The sequence below is a fragment of the Humulus lupulus genome, chromosome 9 (genome assembly GCF_963169125.1).
Source record: "Humulus lupulus chromosome 9, drHumLupu1.1, whole genome shotgun sequence".
Lineage (NCBI taxonomy): Eukaryota > Viridiplantae > Streptophyta > Magnoliopsida > Rosales > Cannabaceae > Humulus > Humulus lupulus.
This window is the reverse complement of record NC_084801.1, coordinates 24,954,269-24,977,396: the sequence shown is the minus strand read 5'-3', so window position 1 is coordinate 24,977,396 and position 23,128 is coordinate 24,954,269. Positions and strand designations below refer to the sequence as shown.

Below are 23,128 nucleotides of genomic sequence, written 5' to 3'. Positions count from 1 at the left end.
GTAGTCAGCAGATCAAAAATATCAAATTAAGTGCATATATAATTGACATTTAATCACTCAAGAAACACTAGAAAATTAACTTTTTCAAACCCAAAATTTATCAACTTAATTGAAAATAGAAAATATTTTACATTTAATCAGACAACAAAACTTACTTCAATAATATCATAATCGAAACATCATCAATAGTTCTAGAATCAATAATATTATGCACCATTTAATTAAAGTTCTAAGTTTACTTGAGTATAGATAGTTGTAGTAATGTGTGTAATATAATAACTTGTTTATTATTCAAACTCAATTATTGTAAATTTGGTTATGTGTCATGATATTATTGACTATTTTAGATGAATGATATGATATTTCATGACCTCATTAGTTTTTCTTTTATGTTTTATTTACCAGATTCAACAAGTGAAGTGCAAAAGAAAATATGATTTGGAAGGCTTTCGTGTGCTGACATTTGGAAAATCATGAATTCCCACCTTTACTTTTGAATATGCAACTGTTTAAGACTATTTTGTTGACTATTGTGAGAATATTTTGTTTATGTTAATTAGACAGTGTTGAATATCTTAAGACTCTTGGTTTGTTTTTAAGATAATCTTGAATGTATTTTGACACAATTATTTGGTTATCTGTGTTATGAACCATATAATTGGTACTCAAAAATATATTTGTACAATGTTAAGGGTGTCTTAAGTATATTAAATGAAGTGGGTTTGAAATAAGAAATGATTATAATGTACAGGTTTATATAATAATAATTCAAGCTTATCCAAATATTAGAATAATACAAAAAATGTTTTATTGTATCTTTTACAATAACAATGGTTTATAAGCATAAAATTATGTTATGCAAACTATTTTCTATAATGCAGAAAGTTTATTATTATAAAGTGTATCATAACACTACTTTATAAGTACAAAAAAGTGTTATATAATCTATTTATAAATAGCATAATGAAATACTTATCTAATTATTAAAATAACACAACAAAAGTATTATCGTAGGCTATACCATAACACATGTCTATAACTATGGAAAAGTGTTATGCAAAGTGCTCCGACCTACTATAACACTGCTTTCCTTAACACATCAAAAAGTGTTATTGTATATATTTGATAATACTTTTTCGGTCTTATTGAAAGTATTTTTTTCTTGTAGTGATACTTACAACAAAGCAGTTCGACTGAAGGATCATATGATGACCGTGTATATTTCGAGCTCACACCTAATGAGCCTAGATTTCGGGGTCATAACTTCTCATCTCGAAATCTGGGTGTAACAGTTTTAATTTTAAAAAAATTAGTATTTTATTATATTAAAATTCATACGTATTTTACTAAAAGAAAATTAGAAGAAAAAAATTATTAAATTTAAAAGTTAAAATGCATCATATATAATATATATAAATCAAAACATAAAAAATATTGATATTTAAATTATTATGAATACTAAATTTTAAACTAATAAATAACGAAAAATAATTTACTTTTCAAGCAAACATAAATAACCTAAAATATATATAATTTACAATAGAAAAAACACACATACAAATAAGTTCATAAATATTAATGCTATGAAATAAATTATTTATTTTAAATTTTGTTTAGATGCTTAGTTTTAGACTTAAAAATTACTAACTAAAAACACGTAATATCTTATTTACACATATAAAACTATGCAAACATACATTGCTCATTATTATTACCGAGTATATGTATATATAACACTTTAATGAGGGTTTAAAAAAACGCGACATTTATTTATTTTTGTTATTCATTTAATATAATCTTAAAGAAATATTTATTTTTATTATTCTCATCTTAGAAAAATTAAAAAGAAAACAGGGCAACATAATTGTAAAGGAAAACTTAATAAATACACAAATTAATCATATTTATCCATTAATCTAATTTAAATAAGAGTATTGCTACACACACTTTTAATTTACACATGATGTGTATTAAATCTCAACCATACATATTTTTAATTAAGCTTTTATCCATTTTTTAATATAATAAACTTATCAAATTATCCTTTTTACATTCTTCATAATTCACCATCTTCTAAAAAATAAGGGTAAATAAAATTTGAAGGTTAATAAAATAAAAGAAAGAAATTTTACTTAGAAACATTACCAAAAAGAAACTATAAATCAAGTTCAGGATATAATAGGAATGTTATAAGCTAAAAATTGGCTTTCTTGTAATTTTTTTGGAGAGCTATACACCAAAAAATGGATATGAATCTAATTTCCACTCATTTTAGTTCATGAAGCAAAAATCAAAGGATAAATATTCAGTAAAAAATAAAATAATCAATTTATGAAAATGTCATGTTACAATTTTGTATAATATTAATGAAACCTAACCAATTTTATTTATGTTTTTTTGTTACAATTTTTTTTTCGTTTCTTTCCCAGTAATTTTTTTATAGTTATTTTAAGTCTTTTGAAAATTAAAAAAATATTTTTTAATTATTTTTTCTAGTTAAAAGTTTTTTAGCTAGTATTTTTGCATTAACTTTTTATTAAAATGTTTTTTATTAGATAAAATTATTTTTTAGTTTTAGATATATTATTTTTATATTTTTGAGTTATTTTTCATAATTTAAAATCAATTTATATTAAATTTGTAACTGTTTGGGTAGTTTTTCTGTAAAAAAAAATTAGGTATTTAAGTATAACAAATCATGAAGTTTAAGTAGTTTGGCCGCAATTAACCCAAGCGAAAACTTAACAACGTTAGGGGTGGGTAGTAATGACACATTGTTTTGATTGTGTTGGGTTGTTTTACCGTAAAAAAAAATTAAGTATTTAAGTACAACAAAACATAAAGTTTAGATATTTAGCTCCAGTTAACATAATCAAAAAAATACTTTACTCATATTAAATTTATTCTATTCCATTTCATTACCATTTTCATTTCTATTATTATCTTTTCATTAATCTGAACCAATCATATCTCTTATTTATGCAATAGGAGGTATATGTACCCCCATAAATGGTATCTACACCCTATATGTTTCTAATTTTAAGTCTTGATTTATACATCATTTTACAAAAAAATAAAAATAATAATAATAAAAAGTAACTATATCATTTATTAAATTTTTTTAAACGACAAATTTGAATATTTTTTAATAAAATATATACTAATTAAAAATATAAATTTTTAATACAATTTCAAATATAAATATATGAAAATGTAATTAAAAATATATAATAAATTTTTTTTTATAGAAAATAATTTTTTTGAAATATTAGAATCACTCTATTTATTGGGAAAGAACTTTGGAAATTTTTATTTAGAATTTTAACTTAATTAGAATTAGGATGTGCTCATAAAACTTTAAATTTTATTTTACTTAAGAATAAATATATTATAAAAATACATTATTATTATAATATTGTGGGGTGTAAATATAACTCTCATTATACTATCATATTCTAGCTCACCCGCTATCCCTCATTATAATGACCATATACTTTTTTATTTACATTATGGGTATTTGCAGCATAAATACTTAATGTTTTCGATTTTATACACTTGTATACTCAATTTTTTTTTTTGCGGCAAAAATATTAAATGTTACCATTTTATTGCAACCATTACAACCAAGGTTGTTAAGTGTCATTTCAGCTAACTAAGTTTCCATGCGTCACGTTCTCATTGGTCTATGTTATATTTTTATTAAAAAAACTTATTAATTTATTTTAAATTATAAAAATTAATTAAAATAAATTTGAAATAATAAAAATCTAATTTATTAAAAAAATCAAAACTATCTATCTCTCTCTCTCCTCCCTCTATTCTTCTCTCACCCACTATCTTTCTCCTCGATCTCTATCTCTTGGCCTGCCATGGTCGCCGACCCCATGGACGTCGATGCAAGCTCCCTCTTTTATTCTCCTTTTTTTCTTCTTCCTCGTAGGTGATGGACTAGATCTGAGGGAGTTGACGGCATCAAGGAATGGGCTTGAAGGGTCGATGGCAGGTAAAGGAGCGGTTGGGCTGTGCAGAGGCACGTAGCTCGGGTGGCAAGACCAGGTCAATTTTGATTTTTTGAAAAAAAAATTCTCCCAAAACAAAATTTATGTGTGTATGTTCATTGATGTTAGTTGAGGATTGAGAACAATGAATTAAATTGTTGACAAATTTGAATTTATTGAGTTTTTGTGCTTTTGTTTGTGTTCTTCATTATTATTTCAAGAACATCAATGTTGATGATGATGATGATGATGATGAGGTATTGGGAGAGTAAGAATATGAAGGAACAAAAAAAAATTGTTAGGATTAAACCTAAAGACAATAGATGAAAGATGAACATAATAAACCAGAACAAAAGCATAAACACACAACATCAAGATTACTTGGTTCAATAGACAAAAGCAAGATGCTTTTGTTACCTACATCCAAGGCATGGAAAATCCCTAGACGAAATTCACTACGAAAAATAGAAGAGATTACAGCCACCAATGTAATTTACAGATATCTAAAGAATCACTCTCAAACCCCAATTGTGTATCAAGAACAATTAGAAGAAAGTTACAAACCATGGAGATTAGTTCTTGGGGAACTAATCTCTATCTCTCTAGAAATCTCTCTCTATTACAAAATGCACTCTCTGATTCGATCTTGAACCTTCTAAACAAAATGGGTAAATATATCTCTAATAAGAGAACCAGCCACATCAACAAATCTCGTCAAAACTGATTTTCTGATATAAAACCCAGAAATGTCAAGACATCCAAAATGCATGTTGAGATATGGGCACAGGTCACTGCCACTAACAATCCTGGCTGCAGTCACTACTCTCTGATTGGGAGACCGCGGCCAGACATGATCCAGGGCGCGACCACTGTATAAAAATGAGGCAGCTATTCAATATTCTCCACCTTTGCCTCTATTTATCAGTGAATCCGACTAAGGCACCCTTTTACCACCTGAAACTAATCCGGTTTAAGTTTTAGCAAGTCTTAAGCCTCTTGGAACTTGCTAACTGGAATGCCTTTAGTAGATATATCTGTTGGATTTTATTTCAGTATCAATCTTCTCAACTTCAATCAACTTCTTGGAGATGATATCTCTTATAAAATGAAGTCTGACATCCACATTTTTCGTCCTCTCATGAAACCTACTATTCTTAGACAAATGAATAGCACTTTGGGAGTCACAAAATACAACAATCTTACCTTGCTCAAATCTGAGTTCACTAGTCAACCCTTTGAGCCAAATTCCTTCATTTACAGCTTTAGTTAAGGCAATGTATCATGCTTCCGTGCTTGACAAAGCCACCACATGTTGCAGACTTGACTTCCAACTGATGGTATTTCCTCCCAATGTAAAAGCATAACCTGAAATGGACCTTCTCTTGTCCAAATCACCTGAAAATTTTGAATCACAGTAGCCTACAACCCCTGTACTTGTTGTCTCATCTCTGCAATACTTTATCTTCAGCTGTGATGAGGTTTTTAAATACCTCAACAACCATTTTGTAGCCTTCCAATGTTCTGGGCTTGGTTTGCTCATGAACTTACTTACTAGCCCAATACCATAGGCTATATCCTGTCTAGTGCTTATTGTTGACACCATTTTTCTTCAACTTAGAGAGAAAAGAAATTAAACAAAATATACCAGAGGAAACAGAAAGTATAGACACGATTCTTTACATGGTTCAGTAGTTAAAATCTGCCTAGTCCATGAGTCTGTGTTATTAACTTCTTGGAATTCTCTGATAGCTTTTTGGAAGCAATTGCACAGAGTTTTCCCAATATCAATCTCTCGATCCATACAAATGAATTATCCCGCTCTATTTATAGAGTGGTTTACCAAATCTCTTCCCACATATTTCGGGAAGTTTTTCTACAAATCAATTAAAATAATTCCATTAAATGCATTAGTTACTTCATACGCGGTAATATCCCATGATATTTGGGATTTAATAACAAATTACATACAATCCCTTAAACTTAGGGATTTTACAACAATAAACACATACACACACAGCTGACGAGCTTGGACGCTAGATTCACACGCCTTCGAGATTGTTTACACATCACGAGCTCGTCACCTTGGTTTGCCTATGTTCCCAAAAAATGATGTTGACGAAACCATCCTTTTCGAGCTTACAATGCTCGAGCTCGAATCATCTTGTCTGAAGACAGGAAATAAATCAAGAAATTTATACACGTGTTGAACCATTGCCATTGCGCGTGCGAGCCTAAATTATAGCCTCGGAACACCTCCAAGGCTACATAGTTCCGAGCTCACCAATCCGACGTTGTCACTTACTGCTTAGCGAGACTGTCTCTGATTTGCTGATCACATGGCAACTATGCTAGTCTCGAGCTTACACCTTACGAGCCTGAGTTTCAAGATCAAGATTCCCATTCTCAAAATCTGGGTGTAACATTTTGCCTCCTCAAAAGTACTAGTTCGACTCCCATGAGAAGGAAACTGTTGAACTGCCTCTTTCGAAAACTGAGCCACTTAATACACTCGAGTGTGGACACGCGTCAATCACGAGTTGCTCAATCAGACTACTCACTTACTTTTTCACCATCGCCTGCCAACTTTTTGCCGCCATCGCCATGTTTGCACCCGACCGTTCGATCAGATACCGAATCCAGCCAATGGTCCAGATTAATTCGACCCTTGACATTCCTTGGGGTCTATAAATATGCCCACTTCGTCTTCCTCATTTTACTTTTACCTTCATGTTTTGAGTTTTAGAGAGAAAAAACCAGAACTTAAAAAGTTTGTTTCATCTTTGCATGTTTTCCAAGCCGAAGAGGCAAAACACCCCTGGCTTTTTCGACTCCGTGAGAGCGTCCTTGACACCACTCCTTTAGTCGTCGATCTCACTGTACCCGCAGAAATTTGTGTGTAAGTTCCCGTTCTTCACCCTTGCTCTGTTATTTACGTGTTTTTTCTGTTGTATGAATGTGTTTACTAGTTTCTACTTCTAGCTTTTGCAAAGTTGTTCATTTGATATTACACAAACTTTTTATTCAAAATTTTCGAAATCATAGATTTAAAACCCATATTTAGTGCAAAAAATGCAAAAATAGGGTGTTTCAGATTACGAGTAATGTATCGTGTAAGCCAAGAAATGGGGTTCTGAATTAGGGTTTTTAATTGCACAAATCCCAAAATTATCACCTTTTTGGGTAACCATCAACTTTTCCCCTGAAAATCCAGGATTCTTAAAATGAACCCACACTTTCCCACTCTCGCGTCAAATATACGCTCGAAGCCCGAACTTTACAATAGTTCGAGGTTCTTCCTCGAATTCAACCTATCATTTCGAGACCTCGGTCTCGATCGAGCTTACTCCATGATCTCGAGCCTTCGAGCTCGAAGCACAAAAACTATACTCTGATTTCTTGTATGCCCGACCCTCACCCTTTTCTTTCTTGCTAGATGTTGCAGAATTCTGAGAATCGGTGGAAGTCAGTGCTCGCAATCCCTTATTCTCTCTCAACTCCCAGTCTAGAATCTCCCTTCACTTGGAACCAGTGAGTGATACGCAAGCACCACGCGAGGTGTGAACAAGAGGATATACGAGCCCATTTCCAATGTCAGATTGACGAGGTCGAGGAAAGAAAAAGGAAGAAACTTTGGGTCGCAATTTATCCAGATCCAGACCCCAAGCTCAGACCTATCCCTCTCGATCCCAAACTCAAAGTCACCATTGCTTATGAGCCTGGTGCACTATCCTTTTCTTTGATGGAAGACTCTTCAAACTGCCATTTTAACTCGCAAGCTGCTACCATTCCTACCTCCAGGGAGGAATTCTTCGAGGCCAAGCATTATTGGAGCTCGGTTACTCCGACGGGCCAAATTTCCGATATCCTAGCTTGCCATGGCTTGAGACTATCTGGCACACTGATGTGTCGAGCTGTAACTCCAAACGAGCAGAGCTGCTATGCCCCAGGTGACGGCCGACTCGATAATAAGATTAAGCTCGCGACCTGGAGTCGCGAGCATATGAAGGCAGGGGCTCTTCTTCCCTTGAAATCCTTTTTTAAGGATTTTCTGGACTTTGTCGGGCTCACGCCCTTCCAACTTCAGACCAATTCATACATGGTTTTGTCTACCCTAAGGTCGCTATACCATGAGCTAAAGTGGGAAAGTCCCTCACCAAAAGAGATTCTTTATCTCTTTTATTTGAAAAGCAACCCCTCTTGAGCTCGAGGAGAAGATGACTTCTACTATCTATCAAGCTACCCAAAGGAGAAGAAGATGTTTGAGGACATGCCGAACCATCCTCCAAACTTCAAGCTGGCCTTCTTCTGGATGGACGGCCTTGCTCCCTCAAAATTCTATTCGTTCCAATGAATTCGTAAGTATACATACTTATTTCTTTCTTGCTCGATTAATGATTAGGCTCAACTAATGACATGTATCCATTTCTTCAGCCAATTATCACCGTGCCACACCCTCGAACTCAATGGTGGAGCATAAGAAGGCTCTATTTCAGCTGTTGTATGGCAGGCACTCCCTGACCTATCTTCTCCATGAAGAAAAGCTTCGAGGCTGCGACCTCCTGGAGCAAGACCAGTCGACAGACAATGTCACTTATCGTAAGTACCTGAATTGGGAGCATGTGCCTCTTCCCACTGAGAAGCTTTCTCCAAGACAGAGGCCATTGAGCTCACGGGCCCGCTCCCCAGTGGCTCGCCGTCCTGAACGCCTGTGCTCGGGAAATGAAGCACAAGACAAGGCTTCGAGCTCAAGAAGTGGAGGTAAAATCATTCTTAGCTCAGCTATGTGGTCCCCCTCTCTGCTAAAGCATAAGTTCGAAACCCTGATCCTATTCCCGAATTCCAGGGATAACTTCCATGTATGGTCTTGGGTAGATGAAAGGGTTCATAGGTTCGATAGTTGGTTAGGAAAATTCCAGACTATGTATAGTTTAAATAAAGTCTGGGATGGGTTCGTCGTTCAGTACGGTACCAATGACTATAGAGACCTTTCGAGGCTGTCATCCTCGTATAGGGAAGGGACTCCCCCAGCCTCCTCTAAAGATAGGGGGATTACATGGTCACCGAGCACAAGCTCGGGGGAGAGTTCCAGTTAGGTTTCTTTTTACTTTAACATTTGTTTCTTTTTATAGTTTAAGCTTGTTAACTAATGTGTAACTTGTGTGTATGAAGATGATATGGAGTCTGAACTCGACAATGTACTCAATCGCCGTTCTAGAGCAAAGAAAACGTTTGAGGGTGTCGCAGAGGGCGGGACACCTTTCTGAAATCCCAAAAAGAACCGAGGCGACTCCTCTAGCCCCAGACTCCCAAGACCCAAGCCAAGTTGTTGCTGCAGACCCCGAGGTCAGGGTATCTACCGAGGTCACACTCCCCCCGCCTCCTCCTACCGTTCAGACGTCTCAAAAGACTGTTCTGGTCCCAAAAAAGCTGGTTCCCACTCGAGAACGCTTGTTGTCAGTTTCGACTCATTCCCATGAGTATGTGATTGACAACACCGCGGGGACACACGGAGCCACTCTGGGCTCGGATGTCCTGTCCCGATTTGGCCAGAGTTTCATCAATCTTGGCGCCCCTCAATGGCAATTCCTAACCTCCTGCCGAGACACCAACACCCTTTATGACAAGGTTAGCAAGCTCATCTCTTTGGTAATTCTTTTTACTCTGTCTTGCTGCTTGTTAGAGTTTATTCTGTATGTGTTCTAATCCCTTTTGTTTATGTACAGGCCCTTGCTGGGTTTTCTCAGGTTAACTACAAGCTAAACAATGAAGTCCATTCAAGCATGTCCTATGCTCAGGATTCGAAGAACCTCCATATTAAGCTTGCAGACGAGCTTAAGGCCACCAAGTCTGAGCTCGAGGCAAAGCTGGAGGCTAAAGATTCTGAGATTAAGGAGAGGGACTCGAGAATCAAGGAGCTTGAAAAGCTGAATGCCAAGCTCGAGGAGGAGAAGAAAGCCACCTTTGACATAATCAAGGGTGAAAAGGCTCGCCTTCTCGAGGAGATCAAGAAAAAGAAGGATTATGCGGTTGATATGGCCATGTATCGAATATGGGCCAACAACGCTGACCTCGACACAAGCTTCTTAGACACTCTCAAAGATGAATTCCTAGCGAGGTGGCAAGCTCGACTTGATGAGGAGGACGTTGAGGAGGAGGCAGAAAAGGTGGTGAAGAAGCCTGATGCTGCCGAGGGGGATGCACCCGCTTCATAGAAGCGACGTCATGGGCTGCGTCCCATTAATATTTTTGTAATAATTTTTTTTTATTTAAGCCCTTGGGGGCAAAGACAATTGATAGCTTTCTTAATGGCTATTTTATATTTGTTCAAATAGTAACTTTAATGTATGATTTTCTTTCCTCGAAAACCTTCGTACCCTTAATTTTACATTCAGCTTTTACTTTAATAATTTTTGCTTTTCATTCCTAGGTCGAAATATTTCAAGCATCTTATATTAAAGGTTTGATTTTATGTTTGTTTATTCGTACAAACACATCATTTGGATTTAAGCTTGAGTTTCAATGCATTCATGAACAGTTTACTCGATGTATCCATGTCCGATCTTGTTATTTGTCAAGGTCGGACCTTACTTTTACCATGCACTCGAAAGTACTTATATGGCATGTAAGATAGGTAGTCTAGTTATATCTTGCTTTTCTAGTCACTTTTGCTCTTCCTCGAGTAGCTCCCCAAGGTTGTGAGGTCGAAACTATCTTTTTTGCAAAATATTCCAGCCTCAAACTTGGCTTAACTCAAAGTAGGTTTATTTATATTCCAACTTTTTGTCGATTAGTTTTAGCTGGTTTGTTCCAAACTTATTTAGCTCGTGTCTAGTTTGTAATCCATACACTTGTAACTTTGGTAATCTGGTTATGTCCATATTATATTAGCTCGCGTATCTGGTCATATCCAGACACTTATAATTTTTATAATCTGGTTATGTTCAGATCATCTTAGCTCGCGTATCTGGTCAAATCCAGACAGCTTTAGCTCGCGTATACACTTATAACTTCTATGTCGGGTTAATAATCCAAACATTTTTGTTAGTTTACGTGTATACTTGACATTTTTATGTCGGGTTAACGATCCAGACAATTTTATTCTATGTTATTTATTTTTTCAAACTTATGGTATTGTTGTATACAACTGATGCCCCCTTAATATCCTATGAGTGTGACCATAGGTTATTAAATTAAAAGAGTTTGCAAAAAATACAACATTTAGTAAAGAAAATACCTTTTGATCAAATTTGAATACTTTATTAACAAAAAGTCTAAAAAATAAACAAGCTTGGTTACAATAAAACATCATTCCTACACTATTGATAGTAAGGTCGTAGATGTTCGTCATTCTAAGCTCACAGTGCCAATTCTCCGTTCAATCTTGCCAATTTATACACCCCAGGTCGAATAATAGACTCGATCTGGTAAGGTCCTTCCCAGTTAGGTCCGAGTACTCCAGCAGAAGATTCTTTTGTAGCCAGGAATATACGTCTTAATATCAAGTCTCCCAATCCGAATTTCCTATCTCGATCCTTTTTATTGAAGGATCGGGCAGCTCATTGCTAATATGCGGCATTTTTCAGTTGAGCTTCATCTCGTCTCTCTTCAATAAGGTCTAGACTTTCTTTGAGCTGGGATTGGTTCGAGGCCTGATTGTAGGCATGGCTCCGAATTATGGGTATTTTGACTTCAATTGGCAACATGGCCTCGCATCCATATGCTAGGGAGAAGGGAGTGTGTCCTGTTGAAGTTCGAGTTGTGGTTCGATAAACCCACAAAACTTGGGGTAACTCCTCGGGCCACCTTCCTTTAGCCTCCTCCAACCTTTTCTTTATGGAGCTTTTAAGGGTTTTGTTGACTGCTTTGACCTGGCCATTTGATTGGGGATGGGCGCTTTTTATTATCTCATTTTTTTCACAGAAATGGGTACACAAATCACTATCGAACTGGGTACCATTGTCCGACACTATCTTTCTGGGCATTCCATATCAGCAGATGATGTTTTTTTACCACAAAGTATAAAAAAAAAATTCGAGGTAATTGTAGGGATTCGGCCTCGGTCCATTTTGTGAAATAATCGACCGCGACCACAGCATACTTCACTCCACCTTTTCATGTTGGTAGTGAGCCTATAAGATCGATTCCCCACACCGCAAATGGCCACGGGGAGGTAGCATGGTTAGCTCGGTAGGTGGAGCTCATGGAATTGAAGCAAATCGCTGGCACTTATCACATATTTTGACATATTCGAATGCGTCTGCCTTGACTGTGGGCCAGAAACATCCTTGTCTTATCACCTTTTTGGACAGACTATGCCCCCCAGTGTGATCTCCACAAAATCCTTCATGAATTTCTTCCAGGATTTTCTTAGCCTCGGGTGGGGTTACACATCAGAGTAATGGCATAGAATACCCTCTTCGATACAACCTTCCTTCCACAATAGTGTATCTCGAGATCTGATACATCAATTTCTGAGCCTCGTTCCATTCTGCTGGGAGAATGTCGGTTTCAAGGTAATCAACTATTGGGGTCATCCAGGTAGGTTGAGAGTCGATCATGCATACGTCTTTTTCATCAGGCTCGCTGATACTCGGGGTCGATAGAAACTCTATTGGGACCACGTTCAATGTATTGGCCTCGCTATTCGTAGCGAGCTTGGCCAATGCATCTGCATTTGAATTTTGTTCTCGGGGAACTTGCTCTATAGCGTAGAACTCAAATTGTCCAAGCGCAGCCTTGGCCTTTTCTAAATATGCAGCCATCTTTATGCCACGAGCTTGATATTCCCCTAAAATTTGGTTGACCACCAGCTGTGAATCACTATAGCAGTGTATAGCCTTTGCTTTGAGTTCCATGGCTATTCGAAGTCCTGCCAATAATGCTTCGTATTCAGCTTTGTTATTTGATGCTTCGAAGTTGAACCTTAAAGCGGAATGAAATCAACTTCCTGCTGGAGTGATCAGTATGATACCTGCCCCCGATCCATTTTCGTTGGAGGATCCATCGACATAAAGTTTCCATAGCTCGCGGGCTGGGGTTATAACTTCTTCATTAGACACTCTAGTACATTCTACGATGAAATCCTCCAGGCTTGTCCCTTTATGGTCATTCGCAAGTGATATGTGATCTTGAATTGTCCGAGTTCGACCACCCACTTTAACAATCTTCCAGAGGCTTCTGGTTTAGATAGAACTTGTCGCAGTGGTTGATCAGTTAACACATGAATAGGGTGTGCTTGGAAATAAGGTCAAAGCTTTCGAGATGAGTGGATCAGGTTGAGAGCCAGTTTTTCCATTAAAGGGTATCTCAATTCTGCCCCCAGTAACCTTTTGCTGACATAGTACACTGGTTTTTGTACCTTCTTGTCTTCTCGGACGAGCACAGCACTAATGGCGTGCTCGGTGGTAGCGAGGTACAAGTATAATACCTCTCCTGTGATAGGCTTCGACAAGATCGATGGTTCGGCGAGATCTTCTTTAAGTCCTGGAATGCAAGCTCGTATTGCTCTGACCACTCGAACTTTTTGCCCCCTCTCAAAAGGTTGAAGAAAGGAAGACAGCGGTCTGTAGATTTTGAAACAAATCTACTTAGTGTCGCCATTCGTCCAGTTATACTCTGGACATCCTTATGCTTTTGAGGTGAGGGCATATCAATCAATGCCTTGATCTTGTCAGGATTAATCTTTATTCCTTGTGCATTCACTATGAACCCCATAAACTTTCCCGAAGATACTCCAAAAGAGCATTTTTGTGGGTTGAGTTTCATGTTATATTTCCGTAATACGGTGAAGCATTCTGCGAGATCATCCACATGGTTATCGTTATGTTTGGACTTGACTAGCATGTCGTCAACATAAACTTCCATGTTATTACCTATCTGCTCGGAGAATATTCTGTTCACTAATCTTTGGTACATTGCTCCAGCGTTTTTGAGCCCGAAAGGCATGACATTGTAGTAGTATAGCCCTTTATCGGTTACAAAGCTTGTATGCTCTTGGTCCGATGCGTGCATGGTGATCTGGTTATATCTAGAATAGGCATCCATGAACGACATGAGGCCATGACCTGGTGTGGCATCTACGAGCTGATCAAGCCGAGGTAAGGGGAAACAATCTTTAGGGCATGCCTTGTTAAGGTCGGAATAGTCGATACAGGTTCGCCACGTACCATTGGGCTTCGGAACCAACACTGGATTGGAAATCCAATCAGGATAGAAGGCATCTCGTATGAATCAATTTGCCTTTAACCTGTCGACTTCTTCTTTGAGGGCCTTCTTTCTATCGTCATCCAGGAGTCTTCGCTTTTGCTGCTTCAGGGGGAAGCTTTTGTCAATGTTAAGTGCATGACTCATGACATTTGGACTGATTCCCACCATGTCCGAATGTGACCATGCAAATACATCCTAGTTTTCTTTTAAGAAGCAGATTAATTGCTATTTCGCTTCTTTAGAAAGATTCTTACCCACCTTTACTATCTTTGTGGGGTCTTTGAGTTTGACCTCCTCGAGCTCTTCTAGAGGTTCGAGGTCAGCCCTTTCTTTTATTCTGGGGTCGATCTCTTCATCTATCTCGAAGACCGTCCCATCCTTGTTCTGAATAATTACAAGTGTCTATGCACTTGTTTGCTTCTTTCCCCTAATGGAGATGCTATAGCATTCCCTCCCCGCCAGCTGGTCCCCTTTCACCCTCTCGATGCCACTAGAAGTCGGGAACTTGATGGCCAGGTGCCTAACAGATGACACTGCCCCTAGCCCAACTAGAACGGGTCTCTCGAGCAGTACATTGTAGACCAATGGGAGGTCCACCACGACAAATTCCATCATCTTGGTTATAGAGACTGGATAGTCTCCCAAGGTCGCAGGGAGTTCAATGGATCCCATACAGGCAATCCCTTTGTAACGCCCCAACTCCAGGGACCGCTACAGTGCACTTTGCAAACAATGCTAAACTCGCTAATTGAGTCGTTTGGCCATAAACGTGTTACTAAGTATGATTAGCGGTTTAGGGATTAAAAATTTTGGTTAAGATATAACGTTTCATTAGAACGTTTACTATATACGTTGGGATCCCAAAAATATAATTTCACAGTCTATTACAAGAAAATATTTACAACAAGCCATTCTAAGCGGCAAAACAGGGTTTAACCCTAGTTCCTCTTTCAAACCTCCTCCAAGTATTGGTCGAGCAACTGCATATGTACACGTCATCACCTAAGCCCTTCAACTCAAGGATGGTCCAGCTTCCTTTTGCCTTTACCTGCACCACAAAGCACCCATGAGCCGAAGCCCAGCAAAAAAACTCATATGCTCATAAACAATCATATCATGATATCAAATCATATCTGGCATGCCTAGCAAACATAGCTATATTCAAGCATGCAAATGAATTCAAACAATGTTGGGGTATCCAGGATAAGAAATCCTGCCCTTCTGATTGGAGGACTATCAAGTAAAACCTAATCAGATGAGTGTTTCGACACTTGAGGTTCTGATAAACCATACTGAGTGACCAACAAGCAAGTCACTACGGGGCTCAGCACCCAAAGCCATGCATATGATGATCAAAATGATCATACAGAGCTCATAGCTCTGATCAGATGAGTGAATATCACTTTGAGGTCCTATTAAACCATAATGAGTGACTGCCAAACAAGTCACTAGGGGGCTCAGTGCCCATAGCCGTGTAACGACACCGTTACCTGGGCTTTCCTGCAATGGCTCTAACCAAATGAGTGATTGATGGGTAGTCACTAGCTTAAACAAAAGAGTGGCTGCTGGGTAAGCCACTAGCCTTAAACAGATGAGAGACTGATGAGTAAGTCTCTAACTTAACAGATGAGTGACTGATGGGTAAGTCACACAAGCGCTTATAATATTCATCGAACTTGAGGTCGGTCCGGCATTAATGCTCTTTGAGTCATCCAATGCAGATTGTCTATTAGATCTAATCTTTATTGGCTTGCGTTGAACACGCTAAGGCCGTCCTGACTTATGAGTCAGCACCGTGTGACCAGTGCCCATTACCACTGCCGAACCTGACTAACGAGTCACAGCTTCACAGTTGATACTAACACATTTGCCAATTCTGACTAATGATTCAGTACCATGCACAAGTAAGCATTGCTTCCAAACATATATCATATGTCAAACATCCAAAGATGGGGCATTCAGCATGCTTACTTAACAGTTGCTAGCATAATAATGATCATGCACAAACGTAGAGACTCAAGCTCTGATCAATCTCATATTCATCATTCATGGCATACCCTAATCACATGTTTCTCGTGCATCACATGCATCACACTTAATTATCCAGCATGCCTCAATAATAATCATATGAAAATGAGCAAGATTGCTAAGCATTCATTATACTATAAATGTTTACATTTAAACATCCAACATGCATCATAAATGGCCATGCATGTCACACATGGGGTGCAGTTTTCTTACCTCTGGTTCGAGCAAGAATTAGTAAAAGAACAACTCCTGAGAACAATCAATTCTTTGATCCTTTAGCGGTCACCTAGTCATAACCAAAATATAGGATTCATCAATGAAAGTTAAAACAAAGGTTCCCAAACCAAAACCTAGCCTCCGAGACATCAAGTCCTACTAAACGGGGTAGTAGGATCGATCCCGAGGCCTAAGGCTTGAATCCCCAAGCCAAAATCTCATTTATGGCCAAAAATGCCTCTATGGGTCGTGGCCCTCCCTAGCCGCGCCGCGGCTCGCCCCTTAGACAGAGGCGGCTCTTCCCTGCCAACCAGCGTGGGCCGCGGCTCACCATAGCCATGCCGCGGCACATTACGCAAAACAGCAAGGAACCAGATTTCTTCCTCTGCGTTTCTCCTTAAAACTAACCCTTCAAACCAATCTCAAACATCACCCTAACATCTAACTCAACCCCTAAACCTCATACATGTCACAACATCTTCAAAAGCCAATCAATCTTACTCAAAAACTCTCATTAATTCCCAACTAACACATCAAAATCCCCAACTGAAAACTTAATAGAAAAACAGGGTATAAGATTTTCATGACTGAATTTCCTTACCTCAAGCTGGATTAAGACCCCCTTCAATGATTGAACTAAGTTCCTAAGCTCCCACCTTGGATCTCCTAGCTTGGTTCTTCAAGATGGCTTCAAAAATTCCAAAGGATGGAAGAGGAGAAATGGTGTACGGGTGAGGGAGAGAAAGAAGGGTGATGATGCTCTATTTTTTACACTTCCACAGCCTTCTAAACTCAAAGGGCTGATATATATCTTAGGGGTGAAAAGACTATTTTGCCCCTAGGTCAAATAAAGGCTTCTAAAGACTCCCAAGGGTAAAATCGTCATTTCCCGCCTATCTCGTTAATTATAATTAACACCCTCCAATTCCCATTATTCTAAATATTCTCAAATACCAATAATTCGCATCCTGTTACCCTTTAATTCCCGGCAACGTTCTAATCACCAAATTACCCCGAGACTCACTCCGAGCCCCGAACTTAATCCCGTTATGACTAGACCGAAAACTTGCACTCCATGATTGTCTCATGTCGAATGGCTCGAACCGATCCACATATAATGTGGTATTATTTATAATTCACCCACATGCACAAAAATACACAATCACGCCCTCAATAGGCCAAATTACCAAAATGCCCTTATAATTAAAAATGAACCCATATGCATGCATTTACCATCATATAATAATATAATTCACATAAACATGCTTATAATCATTAAATATCGTAATAAATCAATTATGGCCCTCCCGGCCTCCTAATCAAGGTCCTAAACCTTATTAGGAAATTTGGGGCATTACACCCTTCTCCTGAAAAACCGTACAGTGTGGTTGCACATGCTTTTAGGTCGTGAAGCACAAGTCCCATCTTTTCTAGAGTGGCTTTATAGAGGATATTCACCGAGCTCCCATTATTAATCAGGACTCGGTGTACCCTCTTGTTTGCGAGCTGGAGGGTTATGACCAGGGGTTCATTATGGGGAAACTGGACGTGTGATGCGTCCTCTTTAGTAAAGGTTATGGTTTGAGTCTCAACCCTTTGTTGTTTCGAAGCTCATGGTTCGGGTTCGTAGGGAGAATCGTCGCCTGTCTTGAGCTCATTTACATATCTCTTTTGGGCATTCCTGCCCGATCCTGCGATATGAGGTCCCCCTGAGATGGTTATTACATCTTCTCCATCAATCGGAGGGGTTCGCTCATCCTCCTGAGCTCAAGAGTTACTGTTTTGGGCAGGTGGTGCAACCGCTGCCCTTTGGCTTGTGGAAGCCTGATTGGGATTTCAGTTTCTGACAAACTGTCCAAAATAACCCCTCGAGATCAAACCTTCGATCTCGTCTTTTAACTGTCGACACTCATCGGTTGTATGTCTGATATCTCAGTGAAATCTACAGTATTAATTTGAATCTCTCTTTGCTTTTTGGTTCCTCATGGGGTCAGGTCGTCTGAATGGGACCTGGTTCTCATTAGCCAGGTAGATATTCTCTTGAGACTCGTTGAGCTCGGTATACACCTTGTATATGGAGAAATATTTGTCCCCTTTCTTCTTTTTCCCGCCATCTGCCTCGGGGTTATTCCCTTTATTTTTCTTCCTTTTAGAAGAGTTATCCCCAGGGGGTTTCGAAGTTGAGGGGTCTGCCGAGGTCGAGGCAGAGTTCATGTTTGTCATTGTAGTTACGGGCTGAGAGGTCATGCTCAGCGTTGACCTCGCCTCTTCTACATTGACAAACCTTTGGGCCATTCAATTGAACTCGGTTAAAGACCTGACGAGTTTCCGTTGTAAGTCTTCCTAGAGGGGACTTCCTAGCATTACACCTGATCTAACCGCCATCAGGTGACCACTATGATCGACATCTCGAGCTCGGGCCATTTCTAAGTTAAACCTCGTGAGGTAACTTTTTAGCGACTCGTTTTGTTGTTGTCGAATGTTGGTTAAGGCTGAGGCCTCGGGCCTAATGCCAACCATAGCCTTAAATTGTTTTTTAAATTCCTTAGACAATTGATCTCAAGATGCAATCGAATGCCTTTTGAATTTCTCAAACCATTTTTTTGCTGGTCCTGTAAGTGTGGCTGGGAACAGCATACACTTGAGGTCGTAACTCACATTGCTGGCTCGCATAATAGTGTTGAACGTGCTCAGATGGCGATATGGATATGAGTTTCCGTCAAATGGTGGGACACGAAGTATTATGAATCCCTGAGAGAATGAGGTTTCGGAGATATGTGGGGCAAAATGCTCGAGCTCTTCATCGAACTCTTCATCCTTGTCCCTGCTACACTCATTCTGTAAGAGCCTGAATGCTCTCTCCAGTTGTTCAATCCTTTCTTGAACTAAATCCACTGGAGGTCTAGCCTGGACCTGAGGGGGCTGGTTATCGTTAATAAAAACTCCAGCTCCTTGTCTCGGTATAGGGTTATACACTGGCTATTTACGACCATTCAGATGGTCTCGCAAATCTAGGTTTCGGGGATTGTCTCGACCCTGATTGTGGTTTAAGTTTTCCCATAGATCAGGGTGATTCCCTTGATTCCCCACATGTCGTGGTTCTGTGTTGTAAATGCTCACAGACCTAGTGTAATCCAAACTTTCACTCACATAGCTCGTAGCTCGGTTATTACGAGGTGGGTCCCCTGCTAGCCTCCTTGTCCCAGCAGTTTGTGATCTTAACATTTGGCTTCCCGTAGGCTTAGGAGCTCTACGATATCGAGTAGCTTCTCTTTCATTCCCCTATCCATGCCTATCCCTTCGATTTCCATCTCGATGTGTAGGTTGTGGAACTTCCTAGACTGGCGAGGGGTACCTTATTGGCGATGGTGGGTGTCTTATGGGAGATGGTGGCCTAGATGGTTCTGAATTCGCCCGGTCAGGCTCCGGGTTGTTTTGCGCAACATCAGGATTTGGGTTCTGAGCCACTGAGGGGGCTCGGTTATTTCCCGCTCCTGTTTGTGCTTTTGCAGTCGGGTTGGTAGTACCCTCAGCCCGGTTACTCCTCTGGGGCCTTGGATGAACTGGCTGGGATGCTGGTGGCAGCACCTGTTCCGCCCTCCTGGAGGTCGTGCTCCCACGAGGACGTCCCCTAGGCCTCCGGGGAGGTGCTTGGGCACCAGCAGCCTGTCTGGCTAACTCTTCGTTGCGCTTTGTTGCTTCCGCCAACTGTTTGCGCAGTTGGTGATTTTCGAGTTCAACAATTGGAACATACCTTTCAGGATTGTAATACATATCCTCGTCAGACCTGGGGGCGGGCAGCCCTCGAGAGTTGGATGAATCGCTCCTTTCTTCAGGATCTGGATCCACCATAGGTTGCTATCCAGGCTGTCATGGGTAATCTTCAGCATGAGGAATCTACTCCTCAGGTATATTGGGCATTGGTCGCTCACCCGTAGAGGGGTTACTTGCAGCGGCCATTGATGATTTGAGAGGCTCTCTGACTAAACAGACTCACGTCTTGTTTAATAGCTCTCAATGAAAGCACCAAACTGTTGACGTTGTTTTTCCTCAACTTAGAGAAGAAGAGCAAATAAACAAAATATACCAGAGGAAACAGAAAGTATAGACACGATTTTTTACGTGGTTCAGCAGTTAAAATCTGCCTAGTCCACGAGTCTGTGTTATTAACTTCTTGGAATTCTCTGATAGCTTTCTGGAAGCAATTGTACAGAGTTTTCCAAATATCAATCTCTCGGTCCATACAAATGAATTATCCCACTCTATTTATAGAGTGTTTTACTGAATCTCTTCCCATGGATTTCGAGAAGTTATTCTACAAATCAATTAAAATAATGTCATTAAATGCATTAGTTACTTCGTACGCGATAATATCCCATGATATTTGGGATTTAATAAAAAATTACAAACAATCCCTTAAACATAGGGATTTTACAATAATAAACACGTACATACACACAGCTGACGAGCTTGGACGATAGATTCACACGCCTTCGAGATCGTTTACATATCACGAGCTCATCACCTCGGTTCTCCTATGTTCCCAACAAATGATGTTGACGAGACCATCCTTTTCGAGCTTACAATACTCAAGCTTGAATCGTCTTGTCTGAAGACAGGAAATAAATCAAGAAATTTATACAAGTGTTGAACCATTTCCATTGAGCGTACGAGACTAACTTATAGCCTCGTAACACCTCCGAGGCTACGTAGTTCCTGAGCTCACCAATCCGACGTTGTCACTTACTGCTTAGCGAGACTGTCTCTGATTTGCTGATCACATGGAAACTATGCTAGTCTCGAGCTTACACCTTACACGCCTGAGTTTCGAGATCAAGATTCCCATTTTCGAAATCTGGGTGTAAAACTTATCATAGTATACATCATACTACCCACTGCATTTGAATATGGGACATCCTTCATTTCAGTTGTTGTCACTTCTTCTTCATCATCCTTGACAGCGCTCAACTTGAAATGAGCACCTATTGGAGTGCTTATAGGTATTGCTTGTTGTTGTCCGAACACTTGAACTAACTTCTCAATGTATCCCACTTACGAAACCGTAAGAATGCCCTTGTCTTTATCTCTAAAGATCTTCATACCCAAAATCCTTCTTGCTGGCCCTTGGTCTTTCATATCAAACTCAGTATTTAAAATCTCCTTAAGCTTTTGAACCTCTTGCTTATGCTTACATACAATAAGCATGTCATCCACATATATTAGGAGATAAATGAATGAACCATCAATGAGTTTGGTAAAATAAATGCAGTTGTCATACTTACTGCAAACGAAACCTTTCCTTGCCATAAACTCATCAAATCTCCTATACCATTGTCTTGGAGATTGCTTCAAGCCATATAAAGATCTTTGTAAAAGACAAACTTTTTCTTCATCACCTTTATGCTCAAAACCTTCTGGTTGTGTCATTAAGATCCTTTCCTCCAAATTACCATGTAGAAAGGCCGTCTTGACATCTAATTGCTCTAACTCTAGATTTTGAATAGTTGAAATGGCTAAGATCAACCTTATAGAAGTATGTTTGACCACTGGCAAAAAAACTTCATGAAAATCTATCCCTTCAATTTGAGAAAATCCCTTCACCACAAGCCTTGCCTTGTACCTTTCTTCTTCTACACTGGGTATCCCAGCCTTTTTCTTGAAGACCCACTTAGAACCAATCACTCTTTGTCCCTTTTGCTTAGGAACTAACACCCAAGTCTTATTCTTAGCCAAAGAGTTTATTTTTCCTTGCATTGCTTGTTTCCAATTCGGCCAATCGGATCTACTTTTGGCTTCTTGAAATGATGTTGGCTCTCCCATTTCCAAAATATACGCTACATATAGAGCAAATTCTATTAGATCTGCTTGAGCATATCTTATAGGAATATGAACTTGCATTCTCACTCTGTCTCTTGATAATGCATAATCTTCAAAATGGTCTTTAGGACTCGTGATTTCTTCTTCGACTTTTTTTTTTCAGCTTCTTCTTCATCGCCATCTTGTTCACTTTCAACTTGATCACTTGCTCCACCTTGATTAGCATCCATACCTGCATTTTGATTTTTTAATTCAACTTGACACTTGTTTAGAGCCTCGGTTTGTTCAGTGGTTTGCTGAACTTGTACCTACAAGTTAGTCTTACAATATGCATTTTCATCAAATATTACATCTCTACTAATATTGCACTTTTTATCTTCAGCTAGCCAAATTCTATAACCCTTAACCCTACTAGGATAGCCTAAAAAATAACCTTTCTTCGCCATAGGATTGAGTTTACCTTGACTTACATGCACATATGCTAAACAACCAAATATCTTTAAATGATCGTAACTAGGAGGTGAACCCGACCAAAGTTCTTCAAGAACTTTGAAATCAATGGTTGTAGATGGTGATCTATTTATTAAATAACAAGTTTTAGCTGCTACTTCAGCCCTAAAACATTTTGGCATCCCTGAATCATTCAACATGCACCTAACCTTGTCCATTATAGTCATATTCATATGCTCAGCCACGCCATTTTTTTGTGGCATTTTAGGACATGAACGATGTCTAGCTATTCCATTTTCAGCACAAATGAGTACCTTGTTTCCCTGAAAATACACCGAGAATCTAAGATCCACTTGTCCTTTGAATCTGCATTACTGACTGTTAAAACATCTTAAATGGCTGTCAAACATCAA

General features: G+C 38.9%; 1 protein-coding gene across 1 annotated transcript; it reads right to left on the bottom strand.

Moving 5' to 3' along the window:
* Positions 1-19,784: 19,784 nt before the first annotated feature.
* On the bottom strand, positions 19,785-20,300 carry LOC133799529 (pollen-specific leucine-rich repeat extensin-like protein 2). The gene has a single exon (XM_062237538.1). The coding sequence runs from the start codon at positions 20,298-20,300 to the stop codon at positions 19,785-19,787; it is 516 nt and encodes a 171-aa protein (XP_062093522.1).
* Positions 20,301-23,128: the final 2,828 nt, after the last annotated feature.

Excerpts from the sequence above, each read along its gene's own strand:
- LOC133799529 (XM_062237538.1), bottom strand. The coding sequence starts at position 20,300 with ATGGTGGATCCAGATCCTGAAGAAAGGAGCGATTCATCCAACTCTCGA.